This window comes from Topomyia yanbarensis, chromosome 3 (assembly GCF_030247195.1).
Source record: "Topomyia yanbarensis strain Yona2022 chromosome 3, ASM3024719v1, whole genome shotgun sequence".
Taxonomy (NCBI): Eukaryota; Metazoa; Arthropoda; class Insecta; order Diptera; family Culicidae; genus Topomyia; species Topomyia yanbarensis.
Window position 1 is genome coordinate 24,058,053 of NC_080672.1, and position 19,806 is coordinate 24,077,858.

The following is a 19,806-nucleotide window of genomic DNA, read 5'->3' on the forward strand; positions in this document are numbered from 1 at the left end:
ACACGATCAATAATACTTGTATTATGAAATCTTCAATTACATAGGTATTGCCATATCTATATCGACCAATGTCTCGAAACACTAAAGGTAATCGCTTTTCATGGTATTGTATTGTTTTTAGAATGTCGTGATTCGCCGGAATAAAGAAACAAAGACTAATGATATCGTGAACATTAGATTCAATTAAACATGAGCAACACTCCCAACTGTCGGCAGTCCGGAGCTGAAGTTGCTTTTTTACAAACCAAATTAATTCAACAAACGATAAATCTATCATAAATTCTCGGCAGCCGGCTGCCCAGAGCAATAAACACATGATAACACTTCTGAGAGTTGCATAGATTGTATCACTTATCAAGGTGAATCGAGATCTGTGTGACTCTTTACCCCATCCTACTAACAAAAAGTCCTTTCCGTGGTAAACGTGGAGATTCAGAGGTATACACGGTCTCCATAACAACGTTTGCTGCACTAATATTCCTTTCCTTCCCCGATGACTGTAAGGACGTGGCCAGCGCCGTTATTGACATTGCAATTTATAGAACTCTCGAAACGTGCACATTGAGAATGGACAGCTACTCCCAGGCCCCATTCGTTGATTCTCTATGCAATTTCGCTTGTTCTGGTCAATCACGGAGTAGCAACTACGAATTGTACAAATGCTCATGCTCATGGTCATGCAAAATAACTTTCTATTGTGAGCTTCACAAATTCATGCTTTGTATAAAATGTAAATTTTATTGTTTATATAAAAGAGTATCATAAACACTAAAATCATAATAATTTATTTTAAAGGTAAATACAAATAGCCTAAAATATTTTGATACCCTGAACACATGGAGCCTTCAACAAAGTGATTTGTAATAGCACTGCACACGATTTTGCTGAAGACGTTACGTTTCGAATTATTATTTTTTATTTGGATTATAGAGGTTTTAACCTTAGGGTCATTCACCCCTGTTTGGGTTAGAGCTGCACACAAGGCAATCGATTTACCAACTACGCTCTACCCGTTCCCCTAGAATTAAATTTGTTTGGAGAGTAGATTCTCCGTAAATACTTCTAGGTTTATATAACGCCAAAATTATTTTATCAGATGATGTGCTATTTAACGTTGGTAAAATTCATCGAAGATACTAAACCTCCGAAATTGGCGGTTGCAAAATAATGTGATCTTGACCTTAAATTACTGTTTTCGAACATTTATTTTACCTATTCATAGTAATACAGCAATAATCAAATGCTCAGCTCCGCCTCCTATTAATAAAAAGACCCTAGTCTATACTACAGTGCATACCGTCAAAAGTGATCTCAATATATTTGGGAATCTGAGGACTGTGATTGATTTCAGAACTCTGGAATGAGTGTCTGTTAGAATGTTTTCAGGCAGGTATTTAATATTGATGTTATGAGACAACTGAGAGATCACGACCAACAGATCAGTTACAGATCAGGATCCCATTCCGACAATTTTTCGAAAGTCTTCTTGATGTTTACAACAACAGGTTATCAATGTATGGATCAAATAATTCTTATTGTAATATTGAATTAAATCAGCCAGCAACAATAAATTTTTAACTTCAATCCAATTATTTTTTTTTAGGTGGGGGGGGGGGGTTGAACCCCAAAGCCTCCCCTTGGCCACGCCGTTGCTTGGAGTTATTTATTTCGCTTTTCATTTTCCGAGATATGTTTCAGATCGATCCGATGGTTATAAGTTAGAAAATTTGCAGTCAGAAGGTTCGTGCAAATGAAATTTTTTACACCGATGAAAGAATAAGTTCCATCTAGACAACTTAGAATTGTTCGGCGGTTATTCTAGCGGCTGTAGATAGAAAAATGAAATACGAAATTCGTTTTATAGAAATAAAACTTCAAAAAGAATTCAATTTGACAACTATATTACCTCGTCTAAAAGTTCAGTTGCAAGATCCAATTCCCACTGTTTTCCAAAATTCCTCATGATGCCTAAATCAATAGATTCTTAATGTAGTGATCCTTCAAAAATTTAAACGATATTTAATTAAAACCATATTTAATTAAATTAGTCAGCTTTAAGTTTTTTTCGATCCAAATATTTTGGTTTGGGGGCGGCTTTAACACCCCCACCCCCTGGCTACGCCATGGAGGCAGGCTCATATGGACATGATCGAAAGGAAATATGAAAAATCTTTTGCCTTCTGCTGGTAGGAGTTGGGCTTTCTACCCAAGCCTACCGCATGGTTGTTGATAGAAAATAACTCCTTTTCCGAACCACAGATTAGGAGTACTTTTTATTTATTTCTGTGGGACCACTTTCTCATTCTACATAAACTAAAAATATTTTTGAAAAACCAGATGTTACACATAAAAGTATATCGATTAGTGATCGGACATAAAAACTAATTGATTGCACCTTAACACGTTTAATGTAGGGGGATGGCATAGCGTAGTTGATAAATCGATTACCTTGTACACAGCTCACCTGGGTTCAAGTCCTAGCCCCGCAAATTAGGTAAGAGATTTTTCTAACCCGAAAAAAGAGACGAATGACCCTAAGGTTAAACCTCTATAACAAAATAAAAAATAACGCTTTTAAAATATAATTGTGAACAAAAATGTTTAAAATTGCGATATGGAGAAAATAATAAAAAAAATAAAAGATTTTATAATAAAAAGTTGAAACATTTTTCAAAAATTCATTTAATTTGCAACAACTTTAAATAATTTAGTTATAGAATGCATTTCAAAATTCCCATAAAAATGTTCCTTCAAAATTCAGCTATTTTCAAGTTGTTTTAGATTTTCTTTCAGCATAAAGCATTACTTTGTAAAATTACGACCTTTTCATAAGTCATTAACATTTGTTTAACAAAAACAACACATTTTTCAAAATAAACATGCAATTTCCCGTAAATACTCAGTTCCCAGATTAAGGATGTTTTGCGTATGACTGTTCCGATATCCTTGCTTTAATAAAAATACATAACTGTAACGTGACAAATTTTGGTTGTAACGTTACAAATCATTGAGAATACTCCATAAAGTCGAAAAAAAAAGGTATTTCTTCAGGAAAACTATATTTCAAAATTGAATGGAACACGGTAATGTTCCGTCATTTCGTAAATTACGGATTGTTAAATTGTGTCACGATTGCAATTACGTCAACGATAAAATTCATATTTTTTTGGTGTATAGAAATACTAATGTCTAATGTCGATTGGAAATTGGGAAACAAATAACTTGTCACTATTCTATGTCATTCTACTGATGTGTTTCTCATTTGACTACCGCTACCGGACAGATTTGTGAGAAATTTGATTTTCACTCAAGGCTTGTTCTGGATATGAGACTCCCATGCCCGGTAGCAATGTGAGGAGTTCAGTTTGAACGGCTCCGAAATTGGAGATAGGCGGTGAAGTTTCGGGTTTCTTCGCAGTGGCATTACGTACTTAGTGCACTTTCGCTATGGAAGGACTCAGATATATTAAAAAATAAACTGATTCGCGATTAGTCTCGAAATAACTGATTTATAAAAAAAAGAAAATAATTTCACTCATATTACTAGTCACGAAAACGAATGATGTAGTCGAAAAAACTCTAGATAGCCCTTTAAAAAATAGAGAGCCGCGAGAGATTGAGTGTTACGTCCGATACAAACGGGAGTTCAAAGCAGACTCTTTCGAATATTGATCCCCACGATGTACCTCTTTTTGCTCACCATCATTACCCTGTCAAAAAAAGGTTTTCAATTGGATAAAAACCATAATTTGCCAATTAAAAACTTGTTCTTGAACACTCCGACGGGAATGTTAAGATTAAAGTTGAACTTATCCCGTATAATTCACCCCCTACAATAGCCTAATTTACCCTTGGGGGTGAACTCACCCCGGTTGAAAACCACTGCTCTACACGTTAATACTCCTTTTCAACGGCACCTTGAAACCGGCTGCTAACCTAAATCCATACAAAAGTGAATCAAATCGCATTTTATTTACCCCTTCTCTCACTTTCTCCTCGCAACAGTTTCCAGCAATGCGAGCCCTATCCATCTCATCGGCCGATGCATTCATCCTGGTGTACGATGTCACCGACAGTGTCACGTTCGAGGAGGTCAAAGCGATTCGGGAACAGATTCACGAGATCAAATCCACCACCGCTGTTCCGATTGTGGTAGTCGGCAATAAGACCGATCTGGTCGACGAGGACGACGACATCCGACAGGTGAGTATGTAATCTTCCACACGAACGAAACCTCACTGCATGGATGGTGGTGTTAGCTAGGTGCTATTGATAAAGCTTCGGTGCAAGAAAAACAGAAAAATCCCATCCAGATAAATCTATGTATGAACGAAATGAATTAATCTTGATCGAAACGCTATTCATATCCATATCAACCGCCGGTCATTCCTAGAACTCCCAGCATGTAGACCGCAGTGTCTACCGTTTGATCAACAATCCTGGCAGCAATTCTCACGCTTCTCGATTACAGCGGAAGAAGAAGTTATGGTTACTTTTTCTTTTTTTTTTCTCTCTTCGTCTGACGAATGAAAATCCCCAGTAGCTTCGCCGGTGCTCATCAATTATTGGCTATTATGCACCTATCGGCGGGACTGGCGAAGGATCTGTTCAATTTTTCCCCTCCCGGAGGCAAATGGCGTGCAATGTGGACGAACAGGGGCCAGAAAAAAAAAAACGTATCCAGTTCCGCTTCTTTGAACGGCGATGAATATTGAAAGCTGTTGGAAATGCTAGCTGCGAACCACCGGCGGAAGATGAATGGCACCGTCGCCAGCAGCGGCGAAGGAAGTGGTTACGACTGTGGTGCGATAGAAGTGGTTTTTCTGATGGTTCCGGCTAGCGAAATGAGGGAATAAATCCGTCAATGGATAAAAAAATCAATAAATATGTAGATTGTTGCGATTTATTGGGTCCGGAGCGATATATGATGATGTTTCGGTATGCAAATTTTTGGTAGATTTTATTAAGCATATTGTTAAGTCGCAAGAAGCGTTTCTAGCGACCAACGTGTTTGATCAACACTACATTTGGTGCAGAAAAGGAAACCCAAAAAAAGAAAACAAAACAAATGATAAAATGATAAACTGATAAACTGATAAACTGATAAACTGATAAACTGATAAACTGATAAACTGATAAACTGATAAACTGATAAACTGATAAACTGATAAACTGATAAACTGATAAACTGATAAACTGATAAACTGATAAACTGATAAACTGATAAACTGATAAACTGATAAACTGATAAACTGATAAACTGATAAACTGATAAACTGATAAACTGATAAACTGATAAACTGATAAACTGATAAACTGATAAACTGATAAACTGATAAACTGATAAACTGATAAACTGATAAACTAATAAACTGATAAACTGATAAGCTGATAAAATGATTAATAAAATGTTTTAATAATAAGATTTTAAAAACAAATTAGGGACCTCCAGAAATGACGTAACATTTTTTGAGTGATTTTTAACACCCCCTCCCACATCGTAGCATTTCGTCACAAATCTCTAAATACTCCCCCTAGTAATAACGTAGCTTGACGGTAACTATTCCCCCCTTGACCACGCAAATTTAAAAAAAAAAATAAAAAGCGATGTTATTCCCCTTTAAAAAAGCTACGTAGCATAACTTGACCCCCTACCCCCTGTCGTCACACATCGTCACAAAATACAAAACTCTCCCTCCCCCATATAATGCTACGTCATTTATGAATGGTCCCTTAAGAACTTGCAAAATAAACTTACAACCGTTCAATTTGTGCGAGATTGAATAACAGTGCACTTTCAAAGCTTTTACGTTTGCGTGATTGAAGCTTTATAGCGACGAAACTTTTATAACAAAACGAAAGCTTTTTCTCACCCATTCTCTCCATCTCTGCCTCTCATTTTAGATCCCACGTGGAACAACCGAATCGATGGTAGCAGTCGACTGGGAAAACGGTTTCGTCGAAGCATCGGCAAAGCTCAACCGGAATGTGTCTCAGGTAGGCAAAAGTTAGCTAACGCCTATAACACCAACCGAATTCAACCCCACCCCCCCCCCCCCCCCCTCGTTACAGATCTTCAAGGAACTGCTTGCCCAGGCAAAGATCGCCTACAACCTCAGTCCGGCCTTGCGGCGGCGGAGGCGCCAATCACTACCGCAGCAATCCAGCAGTGCAGGTGGCACGGGGCCTCCAACACCACAGCAAGCCATGCCGCCAGCCTCGGTTCACGTTCCCTCCGCCGCTCAGTTGGCCCATTTACAGCAAATCCAGGATAAGAGCCTCGGCGGAAAGCGGAATTCATGCGTGTTGTCTTAATACCGCTCGAGTTGTTACCAGCTGTAGGTGCACACATAATTCTGGTAATTATGTGAGCTATGTTTCAATAACTAATCTAGAAATATTCCAATACAAAAGTAAGCAAAGTCCAAGCAGTTATCCTACTAAAATGTATTTGACAAGTGTTTCATGTATTTCAATAAAAAAAATAATTAACGTTATTGTGGGGAATATAGCTTATACATATGAGTCAAACTGAAAATAGTAAAATGTTTGTATATTTAAGTTTAATTCAAGCTTGGTGCATACCGGCTTTATATGGCTGCTTAGTATTTGTTCTCATATTCTTGTCTGCGATTAACCTTTGAGTCGTACGTATGAATAAATAAACGGACACCAATACATTGAAAATGTCCGAAGCTAACATCATTACAATGGTTTCCGAATCAATTCTCCGTTTCCCTTTCCTACTTGCGAGTTTGTGTATGCACGAAAGAAACGCAGGGATCGAGGCGAGAGAAACTAATTAGCGGGAATGAACATTGAAAGACGAACGAGATTCAGAACGGGATAGCAACATGTTGATGTGTGCATGGGAGCATCGGGTTACTTCGATAGCTCCTTAGCCGTCGCCCGCTCGGTGCCCTGCCTGTAAGAATATGTGTGCGTTGTAATGTAAGAATCGCGAATGAGCGAACGAGAGCAATATTCCGACTACCACGACCTATTACCTGAAGCTCGAATCGGAATAACGAGGTACCAATGTGTGAGTGAGAGAATGTACGATGGGCACATATCTATGAACGGAAAAAGTTCAGCGTTATTTAGCATTCACTCGACTAAGTGTTCCGCGGATGGACGTGAAAGAAAAGAGTGCTCATCAACCTTTGACGGATCACGACAGTTATATTAATTCGATGTTTGTGAGAAACAAAAGTCCTGACTTTGTTATTGAGCAGCTAGATAAAACATAACATAACCAAAAAAAAAGATCTGGAAAGGCGCGAATAGGTCAAAGATGTAAAGTAGCGAACAGGAATATTACGGGTAAATCCATTCAACGCTAACCAAATACAATAGATGGATTATTTCCAAAAAACAAACAGAACTAGGAAAAACAACAGCTTAGTTGTACCCAGTGCAAACATTTTCCCCAAAGAAAAACAACTTTGTTTCTTGTTTATGGTAGTTTCTAAGCGAACACAAAGTGGAATGCAATTTCCAAACCAATCAGCAATGGCATGTAAAATAAAACGAATATATATTTATACAAAAGAAAATCCTACTTCAAATTTACTTAAAACTTCTTTCTCCCATATTCTCGTTGATATATCTACATGTTAACATCCATACTCCAGTCTAGCTTCAACTGCAAACATTCGAGGTCAACAAAAGCGCACAGCCTATCCGAAATTTTCCATGAACAGAAGAAAAAAATAACAAATCCTGATCGTTATAAAATACATACCAGAAAGTGAGATCCAACAGCGATATGCAATAAACGGACGTGAAGCGTCACTATATTACGAATAATGTAAAAACATAAAAATTAAACAAACACCACATTTAGCAGCTAGCTAACTACATACTAGAAAGCGACATTTACCAATAGATTAAGAAGAAGAAAAAAAAGATGCTAATAGTTGTCATACTTGCTATTCAACATTCTGATTGCTAATATCGTAAAAAGAAACTAGCTTCCCAGAGAGGTTATAGGGATACTTTGCAATGTTCGTCACAACAGTAATGTGCTAAATCGTTATATAGAAATTATTTAAAAAATAGCCAAACCTTACCAACACATATATATATCAGATATAGGAAGTAAACGAAGAAAAACAACTCTGTGCAATGCAAGAAGAAATTGATAGGAACAAAAAACGTACAGAAAGAGATGGTAGATTTTTTGTACTATAGCAGGAATCCACTCTGACAATGGTTAGAACGAGATTCATGTACTTTGTCTGTGGCAATGATGATGGAAAATAAAATATGAACGGTTAAACGAAATTTGTTTTATTAGTGTCAGTTATTTGAGTTCCATATGGATGGACTGTTCGAAAAAGTTTTAATTTATTGAAGCATCAATTCGATCGATTGCATTGGCTCTCAAACGTGAAATTCATCCGCTGGATGCGCCAACTAGATTTCATTATTGGTACCAGCCAAATGATGAAGAAAGTATTTTCTTGCATTGATGATATAGGGTGCTTGTTCTATTTTAATTGTTTCAAGATAAACATTACATAGTTTCACAAAAAGTTTAATTGCGAATGATAAGAAACCACTCGTTCTTTCGTTTCACATCAAAATATTCAGTCGAACTCAATATTTTATTGTGAATAATTGAGATCCGGAATTATTTTTGTATTGTTGAGGTTAGGTTGGTTGTTTTAGATACGGCGAATGTTTACCTAGAGATTGGATTTATCAAAGGATAACCTCGACTGTCAATACCTGCACTCTTTATTCCAGTGATTTTTACCCACTATCGTGTTTGATATCAAGATATCAACCTTTAAATTTCATTTTAGTATAATCTGAAACCGGAAGAACGAATTCTTAGTGATGTAACAAGAAATTTACCTTGGAGATATTTTTCAGAGGTAGGAACAGTACCGCCTTTACGCATAGGTACACTGGGCCAGGGCCCCGCAACTTTGGGGACCTCACAATAAGCATGTATCTATTCATCCGGAAGTCTCAATTTGCAAAGGAATAGACACACTCTTTAACGTGTGAGTAAGAGTTAAAGCACAGAGAACAGACATCCATGATCGAACAAAAATATTTAAAAAACGTGTGTAAACATTTGAATTAATATACGAAAAACACTAGCGCCGCCACACCAACCTATCCCAACTATCCGTCAAATCGATTCTGGAACCGGTTCGAAATCCTGGATGGATTCTGCATGGAATCTAGCTCAAAGAAAACAACCGATTCCGACTCTATCGGTTGACGCATTTGAGCTGGAATTCATGCTGGAAGTCCGAATCGGTTCCGGACTAGTTTGACTGGGTAGAGGAATAACCGCTATCAATTCTGTCGCACTCAGCCACAAAAAAACATGACGACAGTAGCGCACCTGGTTTAGATATCCAAACTACCTTCGAAACCGTTCGAGATTTTACACAAGTTGAATGCTGAAGATGGACGTCTGTTCTCTGTGGTTAAAGTTTGTACTTCAATAAATATAATTTCAGAATAACATCAACATCCTTTCTTCTAATCGAGGGATCGGTTACAGAGCAGCTATTTGATCTGTTTACCATCTGCTCAAGACGTTCAAAAAGAATCAGATAACTAAGCATTTCGACCCAACTTTTCATTTGTTTTAAACAAGAACAATGAATCCTTATGGACGTATCAAAAATTCGAAAGGCACTGAACCGTTGCGAAAAACAGTACACGATTACCACAATTGACGCCAGAAACCTTTGCAGGAAACGGAAGAAACAGTTTTCAAAATTGATCAAAACGCTATGTCTAGCAAATGATCTGAGAATGTGGCAAAATGATTCAACACTTCATCACATCTGAGATGAATCCCTTCAAAAGCTAGTTCTGCTTTTTTTAGCCTAACACTGTTAAGGTCAGCTTAGCATCTTTCACTTGGCCCGTACCGTTTTAGACTGGCGCAGAACCAATAATGTTATTTTTGTTCTAAAAGAGATAAACCTTCTAACCATTCAAGAACCTCACCGTCTCGATTTATTTTGAGCCATCTCGAAAGTAAACGCTCGTAAAATCAACTTCCCTATGTTCAATTGAAAACCCCGGTTCGGACAAACGCAAAGCCAAATTATGGGCCCGGGTAACGTTCAAGTGTCGTTGAAAAGATTGGTACTGCTCATATTGATAGCTTCGAGTAAATATTGGCTTTTACTTTAAAAGCAGATCGAACAAACTTTACGCATTATAGAAGATATTGAATACTGCTTCCTTCGATGAAGATACCAATTTGAAACAATTTTATATAATTTACATAGGACTCTGTCCATATTGGGTATGTAGCACCCGACATCAGAGAGGCAACATCACTGTCACTAATAAATGATATAAGTGGAACAATGTAACAGCGCATTATTATAATTCCTATAGTTTGGCTGACATCGTAATTTTTTTTCATTTCTTGGATTACAAAATGGTTAGTTTAAATTTGTTTTAGTGGAGATTTATGTCAGATTTTTTAAATTGGTTTATTTGACAAGGTCTCATGAGTTAGCTTGATTGAGCAGTAGGTTTTTTATCCTAAACGAAATAAAAAAATGAACAAATTCAATTCCTATGTGGTGGATCCTCTTGACGCAGATCATTGTCTTATCAGTGAAGCATTTTTTTGATGTTCATGCTCGTATGTTCTTCTTGTCACGAGTTGCTTTTGTATATCACTATTCATCTACGTTTGCTTATTTATTTGTGTTGCTGGATGTTGGTTTGGAGGCACTGAGCGCAATCGTTGTTACTGCACAGTTGGTACTGGCAGTAGGTTTTAAGACAAAACATCTGTTATTGGATAGATTTCTTTGTATTTTTTTTTAACAGCGGCGACTGTTTGTTGGTGTTGACTGTAGTAGGTTGATATTTCTTATCAGCTGGCACGCATCTGACCAGAGTAGGTGCACAGCATATATTTTTCTACTTTGTATGCAAAACTTTTTTGTAACAAAAGTCAAATAGGAAGAGATAGCTTTGGTCAACTACAAACCCATCATACGAGCGCCGTTGTAAACACCAGTAAAAGGTTTCTCCAAGCATCACTCGCAACGAGTTTTAATGTTGTCATGGACGACTTGGTGTAATATGTTGAGGTAGCGATATTATATTATTAGTGGAAGGTGAAATTGTTTGCTTACTTTGCTGCTAGCTTTCGCTTTTGTACCGTGCAAAATGACCCGAGCAAATTCTTATGGGGTCAGACATCACGCAACCTCTTGAAAAGACCACAAATATTTTTTTTTTGTTTCCGCAAATCGCATTTCTTAACGTCAGCCTTCTCCATCGCTTCCGCTTGCCAAACACGGTCGCTGCCTTGGGCAGAATTTGTGCGATTATATCTCTAATCTTCCGGGCTATCTTCATACGATGGACTGGTCGGAGAATAGGTTGGACTGGCGGGGCTGGAGGGACTGTAACCCTGGCCAGTGGGTGAGTAAGCCGGACTGGAGGGTGAATAGTGGGGCGATGTTGGAGTATACACCGGACTGGTGGGCGAGTATTTCTGACTGCCGGGTGAGTAGGAGGACAAATTGGGCGAGTAGCGAGCCGTTGAAGGTGAATATGTCGGTGAGCTGACAAAAGGTTGCTGCTGCTACCAGTACTAGGTGAGTGTTGCGGTGAGCTCGGTGAATAGCTTGGGGATGTTGGAGAGTACTTCGGACTGTTCGGAGAGTACTGCGGGCTGGTGGGTGTGTAGTGGGGACTGCCACTGTACGATGGAGACGTTGGCGAGTAGCTGGGGGATGTTGGTGAATATTTCGGAGAGGATGGTGAGTAGCTTGGAGAGGTTGGTGAATAATGGGGAGAGCTGGGTGAATAGTTTGGACTGGTTGGGGAGTAGGATGGGGTCGCCGGAGTGTAATTGGGGGATGTTGGTGAATAGCTGGGAGATGTTGGGGAATAAGAGGGGGATGTTGGGGAATAGGAAGGACTTGAGGGTGAATAGGAAGGGCTTGTTAGGGAGTAAGCTGGAGAAGTCGGCGAATAACTGGGAGAAGTAGGCGAGTACGGACTTGTTGGTGAGTATGAGGGTGATGTTGGGGAATAGGCCGGGCTCGACGGAGCATAGGTGCCCGTTGGCGAGTACAGTGGAGATGTTGGAGAGTAGCTCGGAGAGGTTGGCGAATAGTTTGGTGACGCCGGACTGTAATTTGGTGATGTCGGCGAATAACGTGGACTTGTTGGCGAGTAACTTGGACTAGTCGGTGAATAGCTTGGACTAGTCGGAGACTATCCCGGAGAAGCTCCACCTGGGGAAGCAGCGGCATAATTTGGACTACTCGGTGAGTAGGATGGGGATGCACTTGGCGATGACACCGTAAAATATGGAGACATCGATGGTCCTGGCGAACTTGGAGAACCCGGCATAGGGGACCAAGATGGTGACATGCCGGAGGCATCGGATTGTGCTGATGGAGAGAAAGCTGGCCCTCCTGGGGTCATTCCACTTGGTGGTCCGGAAGGAGACCATTCGCCATATCCTGGAGTTTGTGACTGTTGCCAAGGAGTCATAGCAGGACTCATGCTAGGTGTCGCTCCAGGATCAAAGAACATTCCTGTGGCTCCCATAATTGAAGTGTGTGGAATTTCCATACCCAACTTGCATTTTTCTGCATCCAGTAGCAAATCGAAACAACCGGTTCCCATCCTGGGCAGCTGACCCATAATGATATTCTCCGATACACCTCTCATAGGATCGACCTCAGCATGAGCCGCTGCGTCGTTTAACACGTCGACCGTTTCTTCGAAAGAACATCTCATAAGAGCACCTGTATCCTGTCTGTTGATACCGTGACGAGTAATGGCCATCAAGTGACCTTTTGCAGTCATGACGTCGCACAGCAAAGCCAAATGACGATAGTTTACGTATAGACCGTAGAACTGTAGTACGTTGTTCATTTCTTTTTCAACCGATTTTCGCACAGCTTCAATGCCCAATACTTGGAAGATCTCGCAGATATCGTTACTGGCCGTTCTCACCGGATCAACATCTCGCTCACTCAGTACCTTCATCATCGAGGTACCGTCAGTTTCCAGCAGCCATTCTCCGATGGCTTTGAATTCTCCCTCCGGTGTAATAACAATTCTCCTCTTGGCATCTGTTTGTGGTAAATGCATGTACACCTTACCGATAGCTTCAATTCCTTGTAGGGTCATGTCCGATAACATGTTGGCTTCGATACATCTAAGGAACATGTCGTCCTCCATCTTGTCCATATTTTCCTCTTCGTTTTCCTGGAACTTGTTATCTTCGTGATTCATGATACGAATTCGAAGCACCAATTTGTCGGCGTTGTCGTCATTGAAAATACAATTTAAATCGTCACCGAAACCGGCATTAATCTTCTCCGCAATTTGTTCCATCGTCAGCTTCTTATCCGTCATTCGCTTGCGATCCAGTTCAATACGTAACAACCACGGCGAAATTCTGGTGGGATCGAAGTCCGGCATTTCATAGTAAACATTTACAAACTCCTGATCCTCGGCAATGACCGTCCTCTGTGGATCTGGATCGTAGTAAATAGCTGTATTTGCAGTTACCTTCCTCAGTGTCGTGTGCTCCAGCCTGCAAAGAACATTCTTGGCCTTCTCCGCATCTCGAGCTGCTCCTCCGGTGAGGAAAACCGTTAGCGAAGGAGCTTTTGGTCGCTTAGAGATATTAATGATTTCCTTCAACCTCGGTACACCCAGTGTTACGTTCTTCGATGGTCCGTACAAAGTTTCACAACCTTAAAAACATCATAAAATGGTCTCAATAATCCATAAATACACCAAAAAACCTGTTTTAATCCACCTAGCGGTGCAATTGTGCTTTTCTCAATGATGAACACGAGAACTTTTGCGTTGTTTATATTCATTAAAAGCTTTCAAATGTATATATTACATTTTTATTGTACATTACATGACAACTATACACAAGAAAAAAAATCAATATTCGAATTCTAAAATTTTGTAAAGGAAAAAACAGCCACGGTAATTTTAAATTGAAAAAACCCGGTTTTAATTTACCTAGTGGTACAATTGAGCCTTTCTCATTTCTCCAAACTATGACTCTATGGCTGGAAATGTTCAATATAATTGTTAAAATGTCTATTACATTCTTAGTACACTTTGCACTTATACACAATGGCTTGCCAGCCACAAACTTGATGAGCTACACACCTAGAAAAAATGGTGTAAATTTACGTCTCCTGACCCTGACATATACGAGCATCAAAAATGACTTAGTTTTACGTTTGATTTTAATTTTACATGACGTTTAATTTCGTAAATCATGTAATTTTACTCCACATACAGCGTTTATTCTGAATGGTAGGAAGTGTAATTTTATGTCATTGCGCATGTAAAGTATATGTTTCATGTAAAATTAAACGGAACACGGTAATGTTCCGTCATTTGGTAAATTACGGTTTGTTGAATTATGTCATGTTTGCAATTACATCAACGATAAAATTCAGATTTTTTTGGTGTGTACGTGTCAACGGTGAAATACTTGGAACAAAAAATATAATCTTTAATTTGCACCCATTTTAATAAATTTTGCATCATATTGATAGTGGCGATAGTGGTACCTGTTTAAATGAAAAATAGCTGTGTGGCCGCACATTTCAACTCGTAATTCCGGAACCGGAACCTCGATCCAATCGAAATCGATAGCAGCCGATGGGAAGGTTGTACCGTAAACCGGGGTGACTTTGATCATCTACTTTTTTCGTAGATCGCTTATTAAACCAGAATAGTCTACCGAATCATTTTAATTTGAAATGATTTTTACTCTAAACCTATAAAATACTGATTTGTTATACTTTTTAAGTATATTGTTCGGTTTTTAGGTACAAAAACTACAAAAAACCGAAACTTGACTTTAGCTTATTTTTAAGAAGCTTCGTAAAGTGTCTATTTTTTTTACATTTCTTATAAAAGAAATGTATAGAATTCGCTCAAACCTTCAAGATTTTTTCCGAGGCCCGGAGGGCCGAGTCTTATATACCAATCGACTCAGCTCGACGATTTGGGACAATGTCTGTGTGTGTGTGTGTGTGTGTGTGTGTGTGTGTGTGTGTGTGTGTGTGTGTGTCTGTGTGTGTGTGTATGTAACGGACAAATTCTAATTCGTGTTTCTCAGCAATGGCTGAACCAATCTTATCCAAACCAATTTTAAATGAAAGAACTAAAAAACAGTATGAACGCTATTGATTTGTTTTTGATTATGATGTTTAGTTTTCAAGATATGAATGTTTGAATGCGTAAAAATGGCGTTTTTTGCAGTTTTTTTTAAATTATCTGCTGAAATTGACAATATAGATTAACAGTTTATATGTTTTTAGACAGCTTTAACGAATACCTTTCGAACAAGCTATAGATTGTTGAAATCGGACTATTATCAAAAGAGATATTTAACATTAAATGCAGACGACAGATTTTTATCATTTCCCATTGCCAGAAATATGACCAAAAACATGTAATCTATTATTAACGCCAAAACGGTTTATTTTAGGACAATAGTATCTTCGGAGAATTTAATGGAGGTAATATGCCCTTTCTTTTGGTGTTGTGCTTTTGCTGATTAATCCCCCTATGAGTGAGAAATTTTCACAAATTTTCTTGGAAGTGATTATATCGAAATGATGTCTTCAGCAAATTTGTAGCTCTTACTTTTGCGAATAACTTTACTGAAGACTTCAAATATCTATTTTGAATACTTTAAAAGTTATGGTTTGTTGTTTGTGGATTACTCTTTGTCGCCTAATAATTGTTCAATATAGTAATAATCCATTGAAATAAGCCAAACATTATTTCGATAAAACCAATTTTGCATTTCATTTTTGTATCTACAACCGCTAGAAATAATCACCGAACACTTCCAAGTTGTCTGGAAGGAACTTGATAACTTATCAGTACAAAAATGTTCATTTGTGCGAACCTTCTGACTGCAATTTTTCTAACTTATGACCATCGGATCGATCTGAAACATATCGGAAAATGAAAAGCTAAATAAATAACTCCAAGCAACGGCGTAGCCAAGAGAAGGATTTGGGGTTTAACACAATACAACCTCCACACCCACCACACCCAAAAAAAAAATTGGATTGAAGTTGAAAATTTATTGATGCTGACTGATTTAATTCAATATCACAATAACAATTATCTGATCCGTACATTGATAACTTGTTGTTGTTGTAAACATCATGAGGTCTTTTGATAAATTGTCGGAATGGGGTCCTGATATGTAACTGATCTATTAGTCTTGATTTCACAGTTGTCTAATAGCATCAATATCAAATTCCTGCCTGAAAACATTCCAATAGAAAATTCCAGAGTTCTGTAATCAATCATAATCCTCAGATTTCTTTTCAAATTGAGCTCGCTTTTGTAGAGATGTACTGTAATAAGGGTCTTTATTTAATAGGAAGCGAAGTTAAAATTGATTTAATGTCTATGAAACATAGAACTGCTCACCAATAAAAAATGCATAACTTTCAACATTTACTAAAATGTTTTTGTCTTTCTCATTCACTCTAAAATTCGTCAATCTAATTCCGACCGCGAGGGCTGAGTGTCATATACCAATCGACTCAGTTCATCGGAAAATGTCTGTGTGTGTATGTGTGTATGTGGAAAAAAATGTGACCTCTGTTAATCAGAGATGGCTGGACTGATTTGCACAAAGTTAGTCTCAAATGAAAGGTACAACCTTCCCATCGGCTGCAATTGAATTTTTTATTGATTGGACTTCCGGTTCCGGAGTTACGAGTTGAAGAGTGCAATCACACAGCAAATTCCCATATAAAGTGAAATGAAAAATTTTCAAAATCAAATTTGTATTTTTGATGTAAAATGACTTTATAATGCATGAACCATTGAGATTTGATATAAACTCGAAAAAATAATGTTTGAAAAAAAATGATTTTTTTGGACTTTTTTGCCTTTCTTATATAGAAAGGTTATGCAATCACTCTAAAAATAGTCAATCATACCGGCCCGGAGGGAGTATGCAGTGAGGGGTTGCTGTTTTAAAATTAAAACTAGTTTAAAATTTCTCAACAAGTTGAAAATTTTCGGCAGGACCCGGACCTCCCGGATCTTACTATGTGATACTGAAACATCGCTTGAAACAAGCGGCGGTCAAACGATGTTTCAGTATCACATAGTATCTCAAGATCGTGGCTGACGATCCATTGTACGTATGTGCAAATCGTACTGGACATGTAATATTCATTTCCACCATTGTATTGAACATAACCAGCTATGGAATCGTAGTTTGGACAAATGAGAAAAGCACAATGCACCACTAGGTGGATTAAAACAGGTTTTTATTTTGGGAATACGTCGAGTTGAGATGAAAACGTAATATGATTAATAACGAGGATAACACTTTCCGAATGTAGAGAGAAATTTATGAAAAATGACGATTTCCATTCGATTCTAGCAGGTTCTGATCGATTTTGATGAGCATTTGATTTTTGTTGTATGACCAATTATATGTATAGGTCAAATGTTCAAAAACAGTAATTTAAGGTCAAGATAACATCATTTTGAAACCGCCAATTTCGGAGGTTTAGTATCTTCGGTGAGTTTTACAAACGTTAAACAGCGCATCATTTGATAAAAAAATTTTGACGGTATATCGTCCAAGAAGTATTTATGGTGAATTTTCTCAGGTTAATATTCATGACTACAATAAAGTCTCAACAAATTCGCTAAAGACACGAACTCTGTTACTATTTTCTGAAAAATTAATTCTGCATAATTTTAAAACTTCAATAATTACGGTTTTAGAATTATGCCGTTTGGGCAGTGTTTACGCCGGGATCTGGCCGATACTCTAGCCCGAGAAAAGCAGTGAAACCCAAAGCGAAAGAACAGCACCCGGAAAGAAACAAGCTTGGCTGGCCCCGCACAGGCCGGCAAAAGGGCGTTCTTTTCCGCCTTCTTCGGACCTTTCCAGTCCACACAACACCAGAAAGTCCTACTGTAATCATAACAACATTTATTTACACTATTTACAACATTGTTATATTTAAATTTCACTGCTTCTAATATTTCTAAGTCCCGGTCTGTGGTGATCCGGTCGTGCGACGTATGCACGGCGAGCGCGACGCACAGTCAATTGTACTGGACTGTCTTGATCGGCGATAAACTTAGTACTGCCCTACTGCCCTGCTGCTCCCACAGGACATGAGACGGCTGAAGGGGAAGATGACCCAGCCGTGTGCGATCATCTGCTCTCGGTGCTGCTACGGCGACGAATTTGCGTAGAAATCGCCGTACAGTGAAAACTTATTGTTGTTGTGGCTAACATCAGCAGTCAGCTGGGCAACGATGATCGTAGCGCAGGATCTGCCTTAGGTGATTGAGGCTGGAGAATAATTTGTACGTTGGGGGAGAAAATATTTGATTTCGCACACTATCTGCAAGTGCCGATTTTGGCGGTCAAAATCATTTTTCTGGTGCGATGTTCACTTCGGCGTGACCAGACAGTAAGATCGATTTTCACCAAACCCCCACTAATTGTAAAATTGGTATTGTAAAAAACGTAAGGGCGATACTTCAATGCTGATAGGTGGGACCGAAAAAGTAAACAATCGCCAAAGAGGAGATACTATCATTTTGTCAATTTCAAACACACATTTTAATTTAATAATTTCAAATACTTCATGAAGTTTTGGGTTTCGATCACTGAATCATGCAATCTAGGATGTAAAAAACACATTAGTTCTTAAATAGGAAATAAAACCAAGTCTGGAAATATTCACTGTTGATTTTCTTTGAATGGTGTCACTGCTAGTATCGCTTTTTTTTCAAGAAAAAGCGTTGATTTCTTAGTTCTCAGTCGCGTTGGAAATTTGAGTAAAGTATAAACTTCAAATCGATTCAAAAAAAAAATCGATTTTTTTGGCTCAGTACAATATACATAACCCCTTTAGGAAAATTCATTTTTCCCACCACAATGCATTTATTGAGGAATTTAGATATTATTAACATTATTAACAGAGCATTAGCAATAATTCGTTTGTATGTTTATTTTATGGGCCATTTTTTCGCTTTCCCATTGATTTGGTTTGAGATTTCCAGCACTGATGTTGTCCTATGCTGATTTGAGCGATTCTCTGAGTCCTGCCACTATCCCAGGTAGTATGTGTTATCAAAAACATCGCGAAGCATCATGTTCTAAATGTTCTCAAACGATATAATATCCGAAGAGAGTGATAAGAGTTATAAGAAATGTCTCATCACACTGTTAGGTGGATTAAAAGCTTTTTTTTTAAACAAATTAATCTCAGATTTGAGCAAGAGTATAGATTATAAGCAAGTTATTTTTGTCTAATAAAGACTTGAGTAGAACTTCGTGTAAAGTAGTTCAATTACCAAACAATCAAATATGCGGGCAAAAAGTACGAACACAAATAATTGCATCCCATTGCCAGGTTAATTTTACGTAAACTAAATACTCTTATCTAATAATTTGATTAGTATGTCACACCTTTCCAAGAGAATTAAAATTACAATGCTTTTCGCGTATTTTGTATATTTTGCTTTTTCATCGCCTACTATGATTACTTGCAAGCATTCTCTTAAATCTATATCCAATTTTTATATTTGTGTTGCACCAGCGAATAATATTAGGTTTTGCTTTTGTCGAAATATGACGTTAAATTTGAACTATTAGCTCAAGTATCATTCTTTAATTTTAGCGTAAACTAACCCCCGATGACGGTACTTGTCAAGTCAAGCATATCATTTTTTTTTCTTTTCGCTACACTACAAATCCACTGAGACCGCTTGTTTCCTAAGGTATTTCAAAGC

General features: G+C 38.1%; 2 protein-coding genes across 6 annotated transcripts in view; one reads left to right on the forward strand and one right to left on the reverse strand.

Annotated features, from left to right (window-relative positions):
- LOC131692748 (ras-related protein Rap-1b) overlaps positions 1 to 8,286 on the forward strand; it is a 250,214-nt gene extending 241,928 nt beyond the window's left edge. For all 5 annotated transcript variants that reach the window (XM_058979982.1, XM_058979984.1, XM_058979981.1 and 2 more), the window contains 3 exons: positions 4,006 to 4,203; positions 5,905 to 5,997; positions 6,073 to 8,286. In XM_058979982.1, the coding sequence (XP_058835965.1) occupies positions 4,006 to 4,203; positions 5,905 to 5,997; positions 6,073 to 6,315 (534 nt within the window). In that variant the 3' untranslated portion in view covers positions 6,316 to 8,286. The remainder of the gene's footprint in view (positions 1 to 4,005; positions 4,204 to 5,904; positions 5,998 to 6,072) is intronic.
- Positions 8,287 to 11,248: 2,962 nt separating this feature from the next.
- On the reverse strand, positions 11,249 to 19,570 carry LOC131686836 (DNA-directed RNA polymerase II subunit RPB1-like). The gene is given in 3 exon segments (XM_058970831.1): positions 11,249 to 11,575; positions 11,578 to 13,727; positions 19,561 to 19,570. Coding segments are annotated over 3 exon segments (2,397 nt in total). The 3' UTR covers positions 11,249 to 11,338.
- Between the last annotated feature and the right edge of the window lie 236 nt (positions 19,571 to 19,806).